Source organism: Zalophus californianus, chromosome 6 (assembly GCF_009762305.2).
Source record: "Zalophus californianus isolate mZalCal1 chromosome 6, mZalCal1.pri.v2, whole genome shotgun sequence".
NCBI classification, from domain to species: domain Eukaryota; kingdom Metazoa; phylum Chordata; class Mammalia; order Carnivora; family Otariidae; genus Zalophus; species Zalophus californianus.
In genome coordinates, this window is record NC_045600.1 from 77384569 (window position 1) to 77407090 (window position 22522).

The following is a 22522-nucleotide window of genomic DNA, read 5'->3' on the forward strand; positions in this document are numbered from 1 at the left end:
GGTGCACGTACCCCTATGAACTAGTGTTTTTGTATTCTTTGGGTAATTACCCAGTAGTGCGATTGCTGGATCATAGGGCAGATCTATTTTTAACTTTCTGAGGAACCTCCATACTGTTTTCCACAGTGGCTATAGCAGTTTGCATTTGTTTTGGGGCTATCCTGAATAAAGCTGCAATTCATGCATAAATATTTTTGTGGACATATATTTTCACTGTTCTCGAATGAATATCTCTAAGTGAAATTGCTTAGCTGTAAGGTAAGTGTATGTTTAACTTCATGAGAAACTGTCAAACTGTTTTCCAAAGGTGCTGTACCACTCTACACATTCACCAGCACTGTTCCAGATTCAGAGTTCCAGTTGCTCCACATCCTTGCCAACAACTGGTACACTGTCAATTTTGCCAATTTTAGCCAATCTATTTGGTGTGCAGTGTACCTCACTGTAGTTTTGATCTGCATTCCCCTGACAAGGAATGATGGTAAGCACTCTGCTTGTGCTTACTGGCCATTCCTATGTCTTCTTGTGTGAAGTGACAATTCATTCGCCAATTTTGTATTGGGCTGTGTTTACTTAACAATGACTGTTATAGATACGAGTTCTTGTATTTTGGATTTAAGTCTTTTGCTCTTATGTGTAGATGTAATCCCTGGAAATTTCTGTTGCCAACCTGACCATGTAGAAAGCTTATCTGAGAACTGGACTCACACACTCAGAATGGCAGAGCAGAAGGATGAAACAAACCTTGGTCTTTGATGACATCATGGAGTCACTCCGTAACTCAGCCCTGGAGCCATTTCACCTTTGTCTTCTTGTTATATGAGAAGAGAGAACTTTCCTTTATTACTTAAGTTTTTCTGTTATAAATTAAAGGACTCAGATATTGAGGTTCTTCTAGTTCTAAGCTTTCTACACTTCAGTGTCACTCGTTTCTCATCTCCACTTCCTACATGGAGTGTTCAGTGGGTCCTTGTACTCCTTTCAACTTTGTCTCCATTTCTGTGCTTTTATTTTCTTCCAGCTCACATTTCATCTCTTCCTGAGTTATTAAATTTCTCTGCTTTGTAGCCTTCCCCACAGAAATGGTTACTTCATTAAGCATTTCAAAATTCACAGCCAAATGTGTATTCAAAGTTTTCAATCTGTTCCGGGCCAACATGTTTTTGAGGCAAATGTCTTGTCGGTACGTTTTGCTGCCCTCCTTTTTTTCCCTGTATAAATCGAGCTCGGGCTAGGTTCCTTTTTCTCACTATTTCATCATTGAATATGTGGTTTCTTAGATTAGCTACGTGCCAGAGGTTAAGCTGGGATGAGCTGGATGGTTTCCTAAAGGCTGGCTGGTTTTCACAACAGAAGGTTCTCTCTTCCTCTGCTACTGTAGAGACAAGTCTGCTTTTGGGCAAGCACGGCTCACATGGCGGTTTCTTTGAACCAATCTGGGGCCAGGGAGGCTTCTGCTCACCCCAATTCCCACATCCACTGTTCAGTAACAGGAACGTGGCTCTTATGCTTCAGCATTCACCTTCAGAAAGTGTTTTTGCCGGTACTCTCAAGACTGGTCCTCTAAATTCTCTTCTTCCCACATTCACTTCCTGATCTTCATCCCCTGATTTGTGTCACCTCACTAAAAATGTCGTTTGTCTTTCCCTCCTCCCATTTTCCTGTTACTCTTGGATGATTTCCAAGAAAAAGTGAAAGAGCTTCCATGTTTACAACTAAAGTCTTAATTTCATCATTAGTAATATATTTTTTATTCTAACCTTTCAGCCTTTTATTGATATAATCAAGCATCTTATTTATTTGATATTACTCCATACCACGCAAAAAATAAAAAAAAGTATAAAAAAATAATCCTCAGGTCCGAAGGTACTACAATCTTTCCTTATTCTCAAGAAAAAACACTCTCCCACACACATACAATAAAAAGCAGTACAAATTTTACCTTTGCAAAAATGATAAAATAAAAAAATGCTACAATCCTATTTCTACTATAATAGTACATAAATAACATAATTTCATTATCCTCCATTTTACCAACAAAAAGTTTTAAAATCATTTGTTTCTGACTACCATCAACAAAAATCTTCAATGTGGTAGTTGAGACAGAAGTTCACAGCAAACCAGTAACACTGATAGGACTGCTAGAGATTTATTTATAGTTCCTATTATTTCATTTTCTTACATCTTAAAAGGAGATAGCAAAGAGACAAAGTAGAATAATATAAATAACTCGTAATAAATATAAATTTTCCCATCCTGCCAATATGATGAATAAGAGAACACATGATATTCGCAAAATTACCTTATTCGGTCTTCCAATCAATGGATTGCTTCCACATCGTCTATTGATGATGTCACGAATAAGATGCTTTTGCCCATTATATGTTGTTAGAATACTAATCTTATCAGCAGGGTAACCAAGTAAACACATGTACATAAAGAGTGCCACTACATATTCTGCTTCTCCAAGATTCTGTAATGTAAAAATGATTAGATTATGCATTTATTTCCTTTTGTTTCAATTCTGTAGAAAGAATGGTTAACTGGCACAACTGTTCATTTATCACACCTCAAGAAGTGAAGTCAACTTGGATAAGTGAACACCTTTCATAAAACTAAGGAGTAATCCTATCCTAGGTTAACTGATAACATAACATGAAAATCAAAAAAGGAAGACAAGAAGCTGGTTTTCATGTAAAGACAAAAGTAAAATTCTCGAACACCTTCAGAAAAATCATTTATATTCTCCCCTTCTCCCTCTGCAGCCTGCACTCCCCACCCCCACTCTCTCTAATAAATTAATCTTTAAAAAAAAAAAGAACACTATACAATATATTTTACAATCTAGTTTTTTCATTTAATATAGCATAAACATTTTCCTTGTCAGTAAACAAAGTTATAATGTTATCATACTTAGTGTCTATTCATTATATGGAATAGGTAATAGTGTAATTAATCCCTACCGATAGATACTTTGGTTGTTTCTCATTTCTAAAATAATATGCAGTAAAAGAAAAAGATCTGATGGACATTTTAGCATATAAGTCTTTGCAAACTTGTCCATTTATTTCTTAGGATAAATTCTTCAGAGTGAGGACACTGCTTTTAATACATACTGACAATCTGTTCACCAAATTGTTTTCCTTCTAGCATTGCATGAGTATAAAATTTCCCTAAACCTACTCCACACTGAGTATTATTAGAGGTGAAAATACAGTCCAGTGACTTATACTTGCTACAAATCTTTTTTTGTGAACTGCATATTTTTATCTTTATTGCATTTTTCTGTTGGGGTGTTACTTTAAAAAGTGATTTACAGGAGTTCCAATATATATATATTTATTCAGAATTTAACCCACTGTCTGTTAAATCTTGGAAATAAATTTTGGTCTCCAATCAATATTTTTATGATTTCTGCCTCTGGTAATGAGCTTAAGACCCTTCTCACCCTAATGTTATTATAAATATATATATAATATATGTATATATATATTAAATCAGTATTTTCTTCTTTCTAGTGTGTTTACAGTTTCTTTGGTGTATGTATCTTGAATCTATATGAAACAGAAATTTTTGTGTTGTGTGTGAGATGGGAACTTAATTTTGTTTTTTCAATGGCTAGCCAAATGGTTCAATGTCACTGATTTAGGTAGTAATTCAGCTAGTTAATGCAAAATAAACTTAAAAGTTTCACGTTTTTTCTCACCTGATAAAAATAAGGATTAGGTTCAGACTCTCCCACTCCTTGAAAATCTTCCACATTGATGAGCTGGAAGTCATAAAGCAAGCCAGCATTTGCTGTACTAAACTCTGGCAAGAGCTGCACGTGGGGTAGGTTTCCCAGATTCTTGTATCGCCAGTTGTAGAGGTTACATAAGCTTTCCAAACACAAACCCCGCCCCCACAAACAGGAAATATTAGTGATGCAAAATTTGGGTTCCTAAGGAGCTGTGTTCTTCCTTTTAATTTTCATGTTCACCATTTTGCACTCATCTTTTTAGCAATAATGCTTTTCAACTTGCCTCCCTGCTTCAAGTAACCAAAGGTCAGAAGACTTGATGATTATAGAAATGAAGCTCTACTGTGTTCTCTGAGATAAATGCTATCTTTACTCCTTAAATAAAAAAAAAAAAAAAAAACCAAAAACAAACAGGGAAGAGTCTGTAAACTGAGGAATACTTTGAGGTAATTATGAGATAGGGCCTGTACACTTAATATAAGTAAGAACTGGTGTGTTTTCTTCTTGTTCACCTTTTGTTTTAGATTTCAAAATGATATTAACTATATATCTTCTGCAGGCATGAAGAAAGGGCAAGAGACAGTGAAAAGAAGCTTTAGTTTACACGTCACATCAATTAATCTCAGTGAATTAAAGTGAAGTGCAGGAAATATCTCGGTCAGTTCACACCCAATGCAGAAGGCAACATAGGCACTTCCAGATTTGTAGATGGCAGGTTCCTAGACAACAGGGAATTCTACACTTGCTAGTGAATATGCTATCAAATAGTTGGATCATGGAGCTGGGGTCCTTAAATAGGTAGTTCTTAAGGCTCCTTTACCTTGCCCTGGCTCTCCCTTGAGCATCAAGGTCCACAGTAGGAACTCCAACCCGGACAAAGCGAGTGAAGAGAGACTGCTCCATGTTTGAATACTTCTGAAAGGCCATATTCTTAATGACTGGAGGTAACTGGTGATGATCACCAATCATAATCCAGCGTTTCAGGCGGCTAAAACCATCTTGAGGATTCTAGAAATGAAAAGTGAGGAGATGACAAAATACTCTGATTAATATATTGCCCTGTTGGTCTCTAATTGATCGCTCAAGAGTCCTGCTATTTAAAAAATGGCTTTATTGGCTTATTAATTCTTATTCACCAGTTCCACAGAGAGAAATCTGGAAAATTTATAGAATGACTTGTGAACCACAAACAGGGGCCATCACCCTTGTGACTGACAGTGCATGAGGGAGGGTAGAGGGACTGAGAAGGTGAGCATGGAATTACCCTACTTTAAGGTAGGGCAAGCCAAGGGAGACTCAGGTCAGAATTAGGCAAAGGGTGCATAGAAAGAAAAAGATGCCTGAGCAGGGAAATGGACAGATGTCAAAGTGGATACTCTGTATTACAATTAAGCCAAGAGCCAGTCTGAAAACCCCCAAAGTAGTAAAAGTTATGTCTTTAATTTCCCACACGACTACTTTGATTGCCTACTTTACACATCTTGTTCCTTGAAACATACCCTGATAAAACACATCCCAAGTTCCAAATAACTTGGCTTATAAAACAACTTTTAGAACCCAATTTATCCATAAATTAAAGCAGTCACTATTCTTAAATCGGGAATTCCACATTTTGTTTTTAATTCTTCCACAGTAAAGACTATTGTACAATAAGAAACATTCTTAAACATCGCCATTTAGCTCAGAAAAATTTAGGCATAAAATAAAGAAAAGCAATGTACTCAGTGAACATCAAAAACAATTCCAGAAACAACTAACAAAGGAAATGAAAAAAATAGCTCATCTACCCTCCAGACTGCTTAACAATGTAATTTTCTTGATTAAAATTACTGTCTTTTCAAAACTTAAAGATAAACTATGAATTTTTAAATAGTACTCCCAGAAACAAAACAAACTACTAAATAACCAGTGAATAGATTAAAGGAAGTTTATAGGCTTAAAATAGAATAGCAAACATAATGAAGTTAAAAAAAAATGTAATTATGACAATTAGCACCCCAAAACTGTAGCTTTTTGACACCGTTCCCCAGAATTCTTCAAACTCTTTCTTTGTCTCAGATCTCCGTTTCTTACCTGTAGAAGAAGAGGTATAAAAGTTTCTATCTCCAGGATCTGCGCAGCCTCTTCCATTAAAATGTTGTCATACTGAGAAATGGAGAAAAAGGAAAGCTTGTTAAAAAGACAGCTTGAAGGGCGCCTGGTGGCTCAGTCATTAAGCATCTGCCTTCGGCTCAGGTCATGATCCCAAGGTCCTGGGAGAGAGCCCCGCATCGGGCTCCCTGCCCTGCGGAAAGCCTGCTTCTCCCTCTCCCTCTGCCCCTGCTTGTGTTCCCTTTCTGTGTCTCTCTCTCTCTCTGTCAAATAAATAAATAAAATCTTAAAAAAAAAAATGAATCATGGAACACTACATCAAAAACCAATGATGTATAGTGATTAACATAATAAAAAAAACACAGCTTGAAAGCCAAACGACTACCACCATAACTATAACTATCCAAAAAAAACCCCAAATAATTTCAGATAAAAATAACATCATACAAATTATTCAAACAGAAAGTTCATAATCTTTTTTATCATGATGCCCCTGCTTTTCTAGTTCAAGTCTGTAACCTCAGGGAAGCCCCCTGAATATACAATTCTACCTTGAAGAGATCCTGCATATCATTTCTTGCATTGCATATCAATTTAGTTATTTTTCAACTCAGTTCCTTAAGTTCTACATAAGCAAGAATCAATTTATGATTATATATGAGGTCATTTCCATTGGTATTCTTACCCTGGGTAGTTTTTTGGGGTATTTTTTTTTCCCCCTTATGAATCCTACCCAGCACTTGACAATCTACCTCTGTTTTACCCCTGGCATTCAATTTGTCATCAAAGCATGTAATTTTATCTTCAAAACTCTCTCTCCATTTCTACTACCACCACCACTAAAATCTAAGCCACCACTCTGACTACTGCTAGAAATCTCTTTTACTAGCCCTGCCCCTTCCTGGCTTGCCTCCCCTAAACCACTGATACAACAGGCATCAGATCATGTCACCAACTGGTTTCAAATCCTTCCCTGGCTTCCACTTATCTTAGGAAAAAAGATCCCTGAAAAGGCCTGTAAAAGGTGTATTAATACAGGCCTATATTCAATTTGCCCCCCCCTCCGTCTTCCTCTCCTACTTTAAATGCCACCTTCCTCCTTACTAATTAAGCTGCAGCCACGTTGACCTATTTCATTTTCTTAGAAATGGCAAAACCATTCTGGCCTTAGGCCCTCTGCAGTACTATTTGCTCTTCATTTTTTGTCTGCTTGGCTCTTCCTCATCTTTAAAGTACCAGCTTAAAACCCACTTTATCCATGTCTTCTCTGACCTCCCAAGTTAAACCTGATTCCACAGAACTCTCTTCCTTTGTCTCATAGCACATCACAATTTGTAATTCTGTGTATCTACTTGTTTGGTGCCTGCATCCTTCCACTAGCCCAGTTTCCAGTAACATCAGGCACTGCACACTTATAAAATAATGAAAAATCAAGTCTTTCTCCAACATAAGGAAATTTCATTCTTTCTTTGATGATTACTGCTCTCCCATCTGCTCAATTCTCTTCTAGATCTATTCTCAACATGTTTTCCTTCCCCTCCACTTCTAATTCTGCTTGTTACTTAGTGTGACATCCTCTTCCTTGTCTGATTGGTAAAATACCTTCTTTGAGAATCTAAGTACAAATTAGAGTTCCTTTGTTTTGTGTTTTTAATGTTTTCTCCTCTTATTTTGTTTCCTTGGAAGGTGGAAGGTAGGAGCATATTTACTCTTTATGCTTAATTAACTTTTAACTTTTATTTTTTATTTATTTTATTACGGTAATTTTTTTTTCAATTTCAGCTCCTGCCAGGGTGCCCTATTAACTGTTTTTAAATGAGCTGTTTACATATATTGTAATTTCTGTGCTACTCATTTTTACCAAACTATGGTTGTATTTATTTGTCCAAGACAAGCAGATGACATGAATTTCCACTGGACATTCAATGATGAAAGTTAAGGTTCAATTCTTTACTGTTTCTTATTGAAAATACTTAAAGGTATGTGGATAGGTGTCTTCTCTAGCTCTATCGGATGCTGAATTTCCCTATTACAAGGATTAATTAGGTCATCCTCATGGGAGCTTAGGAGGAGGAGTTCTAAGATCCATATTTTCTCACAAGTCCCTGTGTGGACTCTGAGGATAATAGATATGATATGCAAAACAGAGTGGGAGCAGCTCAAGATGGTTTAAAGAGCCTGCTTTCTGAAAAATAACTCTGAAAATCTAATGCAATTTAACTTACAAAAAATGTATCTATAGATTCTGCTTTTTAAAAGGCAACTTTAATCACAAAGCAAAATTATGACATAACCCTACTGGGCATATTAAGGCAGGAAAAGAGCACATGACTGTGCATGCATGTCTCCCTGGGGATGGCACAGGGTCAAAACACAATGTCGAAAATGCAAATTTATTTATTTGACAGAGAGAGAGAGAGAGAGAGAGAGAGAGAGAGACAGCACAAGCAGGGGGAGCGGCAGGCAGAGGGAGAAGTAGGCTCCCTGCTGGGCAGGGAGCCCAACGAGAGGCTCGATCCCAGGACCCTGGGATCATGACCTGAGCCCAAGGCAGATGCTTAACCAAGCCACCCAGGCACCCCTAAATGCAAATTTAACATTCTTTATTGATACAGATAAAAAGAACACAGAAAATACTAAGAGTTGAAAGAATGGCTAATCAGGGAAGTAGGGGACTGCCCTTTCTTCATGTTAAGTAGCTCTACAACAAGGTTTTTAAATGCATAAACCAGACGCAGGGGAAGTTTGATAAAGATGAAACTTCAAACTTAAAAATATAAAAGATCTAAGGAATACTATCAGCACTCATGCTAACTATGTATGTATAGCACATCGTAAGTAAATGATTAACGAAAGTTTGATAAGCTACAAGTAATGTTTTTTAAAATATGCATGTGAAAAGCTGCACACCATAAAATGTTAATTATGATTGCATCATTTCCCTTGTTATTAAACCGATATGATTGAATATCAAATACCAAGCATATTTTCTATGTCAGCCCCAAGAACAAAATATTTAGGTGAAAAATTCTCACTAATAATTTGCAAAAGGGTAAGTTCACACCACTAACATAAGTTCACAGACGGTTTAATAAATTATCGTGCTTGTGCTAACCTTGCGGCTGAGGAACCTTCCATCCAAGATAGCAACTACTCTGTCACCCTGAATAGTATTTAGCACTTACCCTCCAGCGAGCTCAGAACATTTAAAAATTGTCAGTCACTTTCATTAACAACAAACGCTTTTCTAACTTTGAATTCAAAGCAGTACACAAACCCTATTTTAAACAACAGATAAACCAACTGCGAAGAAGTTAAACAATTTGCATTAAAGTCAGAGTTTAGGCCAGTATCACTAGCAAAGTTATAAAGAGGCTGCAAATTCAAATTTACTGCTTATTTACTACATTCCACTTTAAACAAGTCACAGGTTATCAGGCTATGGTGCCCATTAGCTCTCCTGTCTTTATCATATGACGAAATCATTTTAATATCTCATCTACAGTCTTATAAATAAGAGTATTCCATATCCTTACATAGAAGGTTTTCCATCTACTGAATGAACAAATAAGTGGGAGTGGATGTGTATTTAAAACATGAACAATGTAAGATACAGATGTCTGATAGGTGAAAAACATTGTCAAATGTTATTTTTATAGCTTTTAGTTATGTTTGGAGATTTTTTAACATAGTGAAAAATCAATTTACCTTAACAAATATTAGACTTTGTTTAGATAATCATATGGTTATGTTACTTAATTGACATATTACTGATAAGCAGACTTAGAAAAATCAGGTCTAGAGTTCATTAATCATATAAACATCAGAGATTATCATCACTTTCAGAAAAGACATTTTTAAGGAATTATAAATATGAACGTCAGTAAGAGGTAAGCCAATCTTCAAGGGAAACGGCCTCGGTAAAGGAAAGGAAAGGAAAAGAAAAGGAAAGGAAAATTTAAATAAAAATTAAAAAAGAAAAAGAAAAGGAAAGGAAAGGAGAGAAAAGAGAAACCTAACAGCTGACCAGATGATCAACTGAGGAATGAAACTGTAAGTCCCTACCTTGAAACCTAGCTTGACTAAATCATGTCGTTTTAAGGCAGCATGAGTACAAGTCATAGCAATGATTTTGGCTTCTTTCACTAGAAGGTATTTAGATCTGTCCAGTCCACTTCGAAGCAGTTCAGAAGCTCTGAATTCCTATGGGAGTGGGGGTCAGGGAGAGAGTATTTTAGGAAAATAAACATGTTTCATGCATACATTCACACAATCCAGTTTATCAGACTTAATTCCTGATTATTAATATAATTATATCATAAACTAAGCCTAATGGATCACAATTCTGTTCATTATTAATTAGGTATTAATTGAGTTCATATAATAAGACACTCAAGCTATAATTTGGACTGTTTTTGTATAAGGTAAAATATTGACAGTTATCAACAAGAATATTGAATAAAATATCTATCACCACAGTATCTACTCAAGGTCCTTCCACAAAAACAGGAACTTTTTCAAGTATTCATAACAAAGGAAATTTAATGCAGGGGGTTTGGTTTCACAGTTGACAAAGGAGCACATAAGCCAGCCAGGGAACGAATGGCTGAGCTAACCGAGAGATGAGCAATAGCAGGAAGTTTGACCATTCCTAGGCTAGGACAGATAAAGGAAGGAGGCAGTGGGACTGGGGTACCAGAGTAAGCTACAGCAACAATCACAGGAAGCCAGGCCAACAGAAACTGGAGCCATGGAAGAGATGAAACCCAAGACAATTGGTGGAGCAATATCCTAGCTTCTCTATTTCTGCCACATTTTTATTGGCTAAACCCAGCCAGAAGTCAGCTAATATGGAAAGCCAAGAAATTAAACCTCCAAGGATCAGGCCCACCTCTGACCGTGGCAGAAGATCCCCATAGAGCAGGGTAAAATGATGGACAATAGATATTAAATGAGGAGCAAACAAGCCCAAGCAGAGCGCCTAATATCAAGTCCTATAAATTCTGAACATTATGTCATACTTTAGATATTTTTAACATTTTTGTTTTTTAAACAGTTAAAACATGACAGGTACAGGAGAGGGACTCTGTTTAAATCTCTCCCCACCCCTCCCAAGACAGCTACTATTATGAATTAAATGTTTTTATCCTTTTACTTTTTTTTTCCTTTTACTTTGTTTATATAAACATACTCTAATATTGTTTTGTAGGTCCTAAAACTTTACTTACTATTATACTATATATTTATTATTCTGTACTTACCATCTATCCACCTCCCCCCTACCAACACCATGCATTGATATTTACTGAATATATACTATGTGCCAGATACTCCTTTAGGAAGTAGAGATATCTTATCTAAAAGGTACAAAGACAAAACAGACAAAGTCACTGCCCCTGTTACCTGAGTAATCCTAAATCATCTTACTGTGGAATCTGAGCCTGAATGTGATCTCTGAGCCTGACTGGGGCTGCTATACTCTTCAAATGTTTTCCATCATTTGGAAGTGGCAGTCTCAGATTCCAATTCAAAGAAACACTGTTGAATCTCTTGAGGGAAGCATTCCTTTCTTAAATGCTAAGACTTTTACACCAGAAAAGTCAGAATAATGGGGATTGAATATAAATCTTAATTTTTACTCACTTCTTGAACTAAAACTATAAATGTTTTCAATAATCTCACTTAAAAGTAACAATCTGGTTTGTAAGATGTGAATATTCCACACTTACTTCATTAAAAACAAAAAAACCAACTAAACTTGAAGCCTTTAAAGGCAAGTTAAAAAACCTGAGAATCCTTACCTCAAGCTGAGTGAAGATTTTCTTAATATGCCTGAAACATCCTTCAGCAATTTCCATGTCTTCTTCATAAGATCGGCCTTTAAAAATGGGCTGAGGGGCATTTGCAAAGTATTCATGAAAAGGGAAGAAAGTGGAGACTTCCGTAACATCTGGCAGCATATTACCTTTATTTTTCACTTTGCTGATATATTCTTCCCAACGAGACATGACCTATGAAAAAAAGGGACTTGAGATTAAAATTCCTAGCTAATTATTAGGTTTTAAATGATAAAATAAAAAAGAAATCTAGTAAAAATAAGATCTACTAAGTAAAGGGAAAGAAAAAGAAAAGCAATCCCTGACCTAACAGGACTATTTCTTATCTAGGTCACTGACAGAGGGCCCTTTTTTAAAAGTGACTTTTAAGATTATAGAAAAAAGGTTCTTTAATCAAAAATAGAAAAACTAGGGGTGCCTGGGTGGCTCAGTCGGTTAGATGTCTGACTCCTGGTTTCAGCTCAGGTTTTGACCTCAGGGTCATGAGATCCAGTTGGGCTCTGCACTGGGTGTGAACCCTGCATAAGATTTTCTCTCTCCCTCTGCCTCTCTTCCCCACATTGCCCACCACGCTCTCCCTCTCAAAAGAAAAAATATATGTGTATATATAAGGATAAATGAAAATATAAATAATTTATAAATATATATAAACTGGAAAGAACCTCAGTGTCATCTATGGGACTTTATCTCAGACATTTCAGATTCTCCATGTATACTCAAAATGGTATTACTGATGCTTAAAAAACAAACAAAAAACCAATTCTCTGGACAAAGAAATTCTGTATTTTTTCATTATCTCAGTTTTTCTCCATATATGGTAAGTCCTACTTTAGCAGCATTTTAGTAAATGTCAACCCTTCTCCCAGACCTTTATAATTTTTCCAATTCTCTTTAGTATATTTACAAAGCATTTCTGTTAAACTGAGTATATATTTGAAAGCTCATTTTATGACTTTTGTGATATAGTTATCCTGGTATGTTTTACTATGCCTCTACCATGCGGTTCCTGCTTAATCTCAATTTTGGTAATTCTCCCAGTCAGGGTTTCTCCAAGTGTGGTTCTTAGGCAGAACATCTGAGAGGCTAAATAAAGATTTAGATTCCTGGATACCACCTCCTACTGAAAGAAATCTCTGGGGACAGAACTTGACAATTTCCTTTTAAAATAACTTTCCCAATGTGATTCTTACATGTTGAAAATTGTTGTCTGTACTGTGAAGCTTCAAGTTTGTTTTTCCCAAATCGATTACTTAAGTCTCCACAAATTTATTGATTATTTCTCCTACTTTTAAAGTAGTTTTCACTGAGAGCCTAGTGATTTTTATTTTGTGCCAAATATACATTTAGGCATGATCTTTACTCCATTATTCAAAGTTCTAAACTGCCTGAGTCCAATGCAGGCTACTTTGCAAGGTGATGTCTATCTTCTCTGTGTCACTAGAAACCATGAAATCTGATCATTTTGAATGGATTGAACTGGTCTGGGTACCTACTTATGAGCATACACCTATTCTTATCATATACGTTTTAAAATTTCAATGGTATAATGTGGACTTAAAAATATACAAATAGCATGAGTACAAAGAGAACAAAGTTATATAAAATTCTCCATTATATGATTATGCCTTAATCTGCTTAAAATTATTAGTAAACTGACTATTAAGATTTATTTTTGTTCATTTTATTTAGTTTTCTATTTCTTAATGGTTTTCACACCTAAAAAATTAACCCTAACCAAAGCAAAAGCACACCTCTAAATTGAAGTCAAAAGAATTTTTAACTTAAACTCCTACTTTGAAATTAGTTCTAAAATGTAATTTATTTTTGGAAATTTGAAAGGAGAGTATGTTCTTCTTCATTAGCTGATTAATATGAATAGAAGTAGGTTACAGAACTGTACTTCGTTACCACTGGGTAGCTAGCATATTTAGTTATATTTCTACAGTAATGAAAACAAAGAGAGACTAGAAAATTTGTCAGTAGCAAGAAAGAAAAAGGAAAAATATTTAAAAAGTAGCAACATTGGCCTTTCAGTGAATGAGTCATCAAGCGAAGCTATTTAGCCAAGAAAATAAAAGATAATAGGAAATACAAACATTTAATATTCACAAATATAGCTTTGGCAACAGCATACATTTTAATCTACTCAACAAAAAGACAGGCTTTCAAGAAGAATTTCAAGAACCCATCCCAGTTTCCAACGGAAGACCATATGATTTAAAAACTCTTAATCTTTTACCTGATATAAGAAGAAATAGCCTGCAGTTTCACAAGTATATGAAGCATCTCCTGGAACTCCTAGACTCTTTTGTAATCGTTTGACTTCTTCTAAAAGTTCTATTCTTCGAGCCAGGACATAATTAACTCTTCCATATCTAGAAATTTCAAAGAAGCAAAAAAGCAAAATTATGTAATGAAGAGATTTTTAAGGAAACTGTCAGCAAAACATTTAAGAAAATCGTAATGGGGCGCCTTGGGTGGCACAGTCAGTTAAGCATCTGACTCTTGGTTTCGCCTTAGGTCGTGATCTCAGGGTCATGGGATCGAGCCCCTCATTGGGCTCCATGCTCAGCACAGAGTCTGCTTGAGATTCTCTCTCCCTCTGTGTCCTGCCAACACCCCCCACCCCCGCTCACCGCTCTCTGTCTCCCTCTCAAAAAAATAAATCTTTAAAAAAACCATAATAAAAACTATAAATGGCCAAACAGGAAAAAAAAAAAAAAAACCAGTAGGAAACACTCTTTATATTTAATATAAGTGGTAGTTCTTGGGTCAGTGTTGATCTGCAAACATGTTAGTTAGTGGTCTGTGAGGAAGGAAAATCAACTGTGTCTCTAAATGTACCATTTAATTCTTTTTTTTCTTTTTTTTTTAATAACAAGACCTTCACAAAAAGGGAAACTACAGTGCATTCCGGTGCTAGTTCATCTCATCACAGACCAAGAATACATAGTTTACGGATTGGCTGCTTTGAATAACCCTGTTTTACACTATCATAGAAGTAGATTAGTTCTAAAGGCTTCGAAAATTAATTTTAAAATGTATTTGATCATTCTTTGTTGTCCCAGCATGTAGCCTGGCATCTGAACCTAGTAGGTTCATAAATATTTGCTGAATGAGTAGGAAAACTGAATTTGAAGAGTACCTGGTTCAGAGGCATGTAATTAAGAAAATAGCAGTGAATCAGAACTCTTTCCACAATAACAAAAGTGCCTTCTTTTTTTTTAAATTTTATTTACTCATGAGAGACAGAGAGAGAGGGAGAGAGAGAGAGAGAGAGAGGCAGAGGCAGAGAGAGAGAGAGAAGCAGGCTCCCAGCCGAGCAAGGAGCCTGATGCGGAATTCGATCCCAGAACCCTGGGATCATGACCCGAGCTGAAGGCAGATGCTCAACCGACTGAGCCACTCAGGCACCCCAACAAAGTGCCTCCTATAACAACCTTTTAACATTAAACAAAAATTAAGATAGTGTAAACACTGCTGCTGTCATGTTTAAAGATTGGACAAAGAGGGAAATCATGTTCTTGAATGCCCCATAGATCAGAAATTCACCTTTGAGCCAGCAAGAATGATTGAGAATAAAGGGATATAAGACAGAGTCTATGTTTAAAGAATTTTCCAACTTAGAAGGATTTAATGTTACACCAGGTAACCTTTTCTGTTTGCTTATCTAGAGTTTAATGCTTTTTCTATAATCAACACTTTGGTAATGAGAAAAAAATTGAAGATGCTTATAAAAAGTGTGTAATAAAATACCAAAATTCTTGTGATATAGGGTTAAATTTAAAAAGCAATATACAATGGAACTCCATGTACTATTTACGCGATTATTCCATAAATCTCAAATTATACTAAAACCATAAAGTCTTAACTTAAAGAAGCAATGTACCACAATTATAAATAACAGCATGTTTACAGATGATTATTAAGAAAAAACTAACAAAAAGTTGTTTTGGAGTAGTGGAATTATGGATAACCATTCCCTTTCTACTATCTCACAAAGTTTGAAAAATTTTCTTTAGGGAAAATGATATTACTTTTATTATGAAATGATACTATTTTTCTTTTTAATTACAATAAAAGGAGAGAAATAAAAGAATATGTCCAACTGAACAAGCACATACCTACTAATAAGACCTGGGACTTGGCTTATGTATCAGAAAGCAAAAAGTATTTTTGTTTTCAGAAACTTATTATCTGAAATTTTTTTAAAGTTCTACTTCTATTATATTATAATATTTAAAAATAACTATAAATTCTACTGCAGTGTAATTATAATTACAGTATTTAGCATTTCACCAGCACCTTTATGGTCACTGAATGCTGGCTTATTAAATTTTAGAGTCTAGCCCACTCTTGTAAGTTGAATTTGAGGAAATATTCACGGCAAGAATTCAGAGAAGTAACTCCGGCTAATCCAAAATTAAGAATCTAGAGCCCCAAATAACTTAATGTGTGTTGTTCTTTGCCCTATGATTTCTTAAAGCTAACAAATGTTTGGTGAGCTCTGTGATACAGGAACTCAAAATAGATGCAACATAATAATTTAACACTCCTTTAGCTCTTTTGATGTCTACGATCAATTTAGTCAAAGGTCATGTTTAATAGCCAAAGGCTGTATTAAATATGTGCAGCTGTTTGTTATGATTAGTCTGAAATCATGCTTTAAAAATGGATTTAAATATAAATAAATGAACTATTATAAAGAAAGTGTGACTAGGAAACCTAAAATACTAACAGCAGAAGAAATCTGATTTGTAAAATTTTAGTCACTTTACTTCATGTACTGTTAAACATAAAGTCCAGCTAAATGGCAATTAAGTAGCTATAATAAGATTTACAACCCCAAAGCTTATACTGTCATTAATCTTCAATTGTGTTTCATTAAATGAACCAATTTTTTAATTGATATCTAAAATACACGCAAATTAAATGTCTGGATGAAATGTGGAATCAGGTAAACTTGTACAGTTTGAGTTGGCAACATTAAAAATCACCTCAATAAATAGAGAACAAATGGCAATCTGCAATTTTAAAAAGATGAACAAGATAACTCTCTTTACTGAAGTAACTGTATTCTTTAGGAAAAAAAGGCATAAACACACAGAACTGGAGCTGAGGGAGATCATGACCAGACTTTTAGGTCAACTACAAGTAGGTTATGCTAGAACCTTTCAGAATCAAGTTGTATTATTCATGACTCTCGTCTCTTGGTGTTTCTTTAATAAAGAAAAAGAGGAGAAGGTTAAAAATTGTTTTGTATATCATTTCATAACTCATCCCCATTTGGTCACCTGCTGAAATCTTTCTCTGTCTCCAGCTCTTCCTCCCCATGACCAAGACGCAGGAGGTGGCGCTCATCAATGTCTAAAGCCATGATCTTCTCAAACAATTGGTTCAGGGCCTGGAGAATAAAACAAAAAGGATGATGGTGAATTTTAATGAACCAGCAGCTCCTTTAAAAGTAAGAAAAACTAACATTTAGAAAGACATAAAAGAATGAGCGTTGTCCAGTCAGATAAGAATCAACTTCAAAACACAGAAAGAAACAAGTCTTACGTTAGGTCATTTACAATTTAAACGAAACAGTATTTTTCTTGATTTCTGATATTGTTGCCTACATATATTTGGCCAACTGAATAACTGAAAACCATAAAAACCACTAATCATTAAATCTTTGCTTCTAATTTACGAAAAAAAGAAAGGCTTTGGATCAGTTTCTATTTTCCCCAAATAGTAACAGTTACTAAAATAATTAATAAACACACCAAGATTTCACTCAATAGAATATCCATGGGTTGCAGGAAACTGAAACATTTTTGAGGTTGAAGGACTCTCAGGCAGTGAGTGTGTAGGTTGAATATATCAAGAGGACCACAGAGTGGAAAGATAAAGTGCATCATTCAAATCTTAGGCCAAAGGTCTAAAGTTCTCTATAACAACAATGAGCAGAGCACTCATTTATTGCAAACTATTCTGATGGAAGCCATCTGATAGAAGTCACTCCTTTCTACCTATGAAATGCTCGTATTTTAGGGTTCCCTTAAATCCTAGTATTAATTACCTGAACATCTGCAGTTACAATGTTTTGTGGAAAGGCAAAAGTTCCATTATATGGAAAGATAATGCTAATTTTAAAGACATCATTTAAAAATCAGCCAAAACTCTTAACTACCATCAATCTAAGCCTGCCCATGAAGTCAACATCCAGTCTTATAAATATCCAGGTTATAGAATGTAAAAAGAGATATCCTTTGCTATCAAAATCCTAGCAGTTAGAGCTCAGATACTGAAGAAGTTAACATAAATTTTCAGAAAAAAATTTCCCACTATCCAAACTCTTGATGCTTTCCATCCAAAACCTGGGATCCAATGGATCAGACCACATGGCATTACTCACCATCCAAACTCAGGAACCACAAAGATTTAGAGAACAAAAAATACTCCCACACTGCACTCTCAGAAAAAAACTGCAAGATTTCATTATGAATTAAAGTAATACTGAAGAACTGTTTGCAGTAAGTATGCAAATGAAGATCTGACAAATGAAACAATTGTAAAAAATCAACAAAGCAACAATTTAATAGACATCACTGAGGATGATATGATTATTAAGGATTGTTCATTAGCAAACAATGAAGTCTTCCGTTATATTTGTAAAACAACTTTCTCTGTAATTGTACTATACAAGTCGATTATAAGTAAAAGATTCTACCGAAAGTCATTATCAAGTTATGAAAAAACTTACTAAAAATACTATGATAGAACAACAACAAATGAATTACTCTTTATTCATTTTAAGAATTGGGAAATAGGTAAGATTATTACAGATTAAATTTTACTAAATAGAAGAAAAAAAGGCCTTTATGTAATTTGTTTCTTTAATTAAGATAAAGCCTTGGTCAACTTTCTCCCCTGCACAATTTTATAATTGTATAAATAATGTATAATAATGCAACCACTACTTACAAACTTCAAAGATATAAAAACAAGTGAATGAAGTGCATAGCATTAATCTTAAAAACCTCCTGTAGATTAAAAGTTGACAAATAATAGAGTACGTGATATTTTGCATTCTAAAAACCCAGTGTTTCTTTGTAGATCAACTCTTTTAAAGAAGTGGCCAACTGAAATCACCATTTAGAAAACATAAGTACCTATGGAGGTTAGACTATCCGGCAAGTTTCATGAAATTCTGAAAGCTGCTACAAAAGAGCTAGTGAATGTTAGTTGTCCTATTCATTTCTATGATAGTGACAACTTTGGAAGAACTACCATAGCACACACATAGATATAAAGATCATTTTTCAGACATTATTTATGTGAGAAAAGTTTGTTTTTATTGCTTTAGCGGTTTGTAAATGCCTTATGTATTGAATCTACAGCATAAAATAGTCCTTCCATGATACAAACCTCATAAGGATATACAACTTAATCCAGTATTAATACATTTGAGCCCTAGTCTTTTGGTAATATTCATTCTACTAAAGGATGGAAAATATTACCAGTAATGGTTATATGCTTTCAATCTCAAAGTAAAAGCTTTAGCTTAGCATGGAAGGTGGTGGGGGTTGAGGGTGGGGAGAAATTTAATTTATCCAAATATTTGACCATAAATCCAAGTATTCTTCTTAGCTTTCCCACATTTTGACCCTCTCCATTAGAAATAAAAGATTGTTTATATATTTTCCTAATATAGTCTGGTCACGACCAGTAACAATCCAAGAGTAACTCAACAGCAAACACTATACTCATCAGCCTTTCAGGATTCTGTCGTACCTATGGTCAGGTTATCATACAAACAAATCTCCATTGTGCTTTCATTCACTCCCCACTCCTTTATCTCCCCTACCATCCATCCTACATATGTGAGTACACATGCGTGCACACACACACACACACACGTACACACTCACCTGATTAGAATGAGTAACAATCAGAGTCCTCTGCTCTGGGAAATTATGGTAGATGTTGGATATGATTTGGACTGCAACATCTGTTTTTCCAGTACCTGGTGGACCCACAACCTAAAAAGGAGATGAACATATATCAAACTACTAAGTTATCACATTGTTAGAAAATGGACATTCTAAAACTGAGATATAAATTAAAAAAAATTGCTTCATGAGTTCAATAACAGAGTGGACAAGATAGTCAGCGAAGGTGAAAACAGAGCAATAGAAATCACCCAACCTAAAATATAAGCAGAAAGAAAAGACTGAAAACAAATGAATAAAGAGAGCCTCATGAATCTATGGGGCAATACTAAAAGGTCTAACATTTATGTTACTTAAGTCTTAGAACAAGAGGAAGAAGTTTACGGCATAGAAAAAATACATGAAGAAATAATGGTTGAAAACTAAAATCTGGCAAAAGACTTAAATCTACAGACTCAGGAAGCTCAGCAAACTCCAAAGAGAATAATCCCAAAGAAATCCAAGCCCAAATACATCTTAGTTAAACAGCTGAAAATTAAAGGAAAATTCTTAATAGCAACCAGAAAAAAATGATACATTACATATAGCAAAAAGATGTTTGAAGTGACTGGGTTTCCCTCAGAAACCACAGAAGCCAGAAGGAAGTGGAATAACATTTTAAAAGTGCTGAAAAGAAAGAACTCCAGAGAAGTCTATGTCCAGTGAAAATATCTTTAAAGAATGAAGATGATTCAGAGACATTCTCACATGAAGTAAAACTAAGATATTTCATTGCTAGTAGACTTACTCTTTTTTTTTTTTTTAAGATTTTATTTATTTTTTTGACACAGAGGGAGAGACAGCGGGAGAGGGAACACAAGCAGGGGGAGTGGGAGAGGGAGAAGCAGGCCTCCTGCTGAGCAGGGAGCCTGATGCGGGGCTTCATCCCAGGACCCTGGGATCATGACATGAACCGAAGGCAGACGCTTGATGACTGAGCCACCCAGGTGCCCCACTAGCAGACCTACTCTTAAGTGGTAAAAGAGTTCTTCAGACAGAAAGGAACTGACATCAGAGCAAACTTAAAATATCAGGAATGAAAGAAAAATGGCAAATTTATAATAGATTCTTCTCCTCTAGAGTTCACCCCTTTAAGATGTTTGACTTTCTGGGGTGCCTGGATGGCTCAGTCAGTTGAGCATCTGACTCTTGATTTTGGCTCAGGATATGATCTCAGGATTGTGAGACAGAGCCCTGTGTCAGGCTCTGCACTCAATGCAGAGTCTGCTGGAGATTATCTCTCCCTCTCCCTCTGCCCCTCCCCGTTTGCGTGCACACCTATGCTCGCCCTCTCTCAAATAAATAATTTAAAAAAATGTTTGACTTTAACATTGCCTGACAGCATTTTCAATGTATACAGATGTAATACCCATAAAAGCTACAGCATAAAAGGGAAAGGGACCTACATGGAGGTAAGGATCTTTTATTCAACTTAAGAGACAAAATAGTATTTCTAAGTAGACTGTGAAAAATTAAGCATCTACTGTTAATTCTCTAGAGCAGCCACTAAGAGAAAACTATGTGAGATATGAAAGAACACAATAGATAAATTAAAATGAAACACTAAAAACTATGTAAATAACCCAAAAGAAGGTAAAAACAAAAAAAGAGAAACAGGAACACAAAACAAAGGGAATAAACATAAAATAAATAATAAAATGGTAGGCCTAAATCCAAACGTATCAGTTGCATTTAATGTAAGTGGTCTCAACACACCAATTAAAAGAGACTGTCAGAGCAAAGAAAATAACATACCCCAACTAGATGCTGTTTACAAGAAGTTCATGTCAAACATTAATAGGTAGGTTAGAAATAAAATAATGGGAAAAGACAGACCATGCAAACATTAATCAAAAGAAAACTGTAGTGGCTCTATTAATATCAAAGTACGTTTCAGAACAAAAAAAATTACCAGTTATGAAAAAAGACACTACATAATAAATGCATCAATTCACCAAGAAGACATTACAACCTTGAATATGTATGTATCTATCCATAAAGCTTTAAAAAACTGAAGCAAAAACTGAAAGAAATGAAAGGAGAAACAGATAAAACATGTAACTGCAGTTGGAGACTTCAATACTCCACTTTCAGTAATCAACAGAAATGGTAGGTGGAATATCAGCAAGGACAGAGAAATATTGAACCAAATGAATCTGACATATATAGGACACTCCATCTCAAAACAACAGAATAAACACTTTTTTTTTTAAAGTGTGTTGAAATATTCACCAAGAGAGATCATATCCTGGACCACAAAATAAACTTGAGCAAATTAAAAAAATAAAAAAATGAAATCACACAAAGTATTGTCTCTGACCATAAAGAACTTACACCAGAAATTAGTAAGTGGAAGAATAACAGGGAAGTCTCTAAATACTTGGAAACTAAACACACTTTTAAATCGGTTGTCAGCAGGCTTTATCTGTAAAAGGCCAGCAGGTAAACATTTCAGGCTTTGCAGGCCATATAATCTCTGCTGCAAGTACTTTAACTCTGCTGTTAACAGCAAAAAACTGGGCAGGGGCAACTCATAACCAAAAAGACATAGCTATGTTCCATTAAAACTTAATTTATGAATACTGAAATGAGCAGTAAGCAAAATCTCCATATGGAAACAATGCCACAATGACTTACAAACACTTAAATTCAGTTGGACTTTTGTGCTTCAAATATACTCTAAACATTTGAGGCCTACTTCTTGTCTGAATCCATGTAAAAACATGTGTAACAATAGTTCTCTTACCATAGTTAGCCCAGGCTGCATTCCAGCACGGATAGCCTCTATCTGTGTGTGAGTGAACTGAATTGTATTACTGCAAATAAGAGTAAATAAAAAGTTGGTTAAAAACATGGATGAACAACATTTGGTAAAACTT

At 35.2% G+C, this 22522-nt stretch overlaps 1 protein-coding gene across 2 annotated transcripts in view; it reads right to left on the bottom strand.

Annotated features, from left to right (window-relative positions):
* AQR (aquarius intron-binding spliceosomal factor) overlaps nucleotides 1-22522 on the bottom strand; it is a 113174-nt gene that overhangs the window by 12541 nt on the left and 78111 nt on the right. For both annotated transcript variants that reach the window (XR_003516061.2, XM_027572737.1), the window contains exons 22-31: nucleotides 22390-22459; nucleotides 19584-19694; nucleotides 16962-17071; nucleotides 13907-14042; nucleotides 11632-11841; nucleotides 9896-10033; nucleotides 5813-5884; nucleotides 4560-4747; nucleotides 3707-3878; nucleotides 2303-2473 (exon numbers count right to left, since the gene is read on the bottom strand). Coding sequence is in view for 1 of the 2 variants with exons in the window: in XM_027572737.1 (XP_027428538.1) it covers nucleotides 2303-2473; nucleotides 3707-3878; nucleotides 4560-4747; nucleotides 5813-5884; nucleotides 9896-10033; nucleotides 11632-11841; nucleotides 13907-14042; nucleotides 16962-17071; nucleotides 19584-19694; nucleotides 22390-22459 (1378 nt within the window). In the remaining variant the exon portion in view is untranslated. The remainder of the gene's footprint in view (nucleotides 1-2302; nucleotides 2474-3706; nucleotides 3879-4559; nucleotides 4748-5812; nucleotides 5885-9895; nucleotides 10034-11631; nucleotides 11842-13906; nucleotides 14043-16961; nucleotides 17072-19583; nucleotides 19695-22389; nucleotides 22460-22522) is intronic.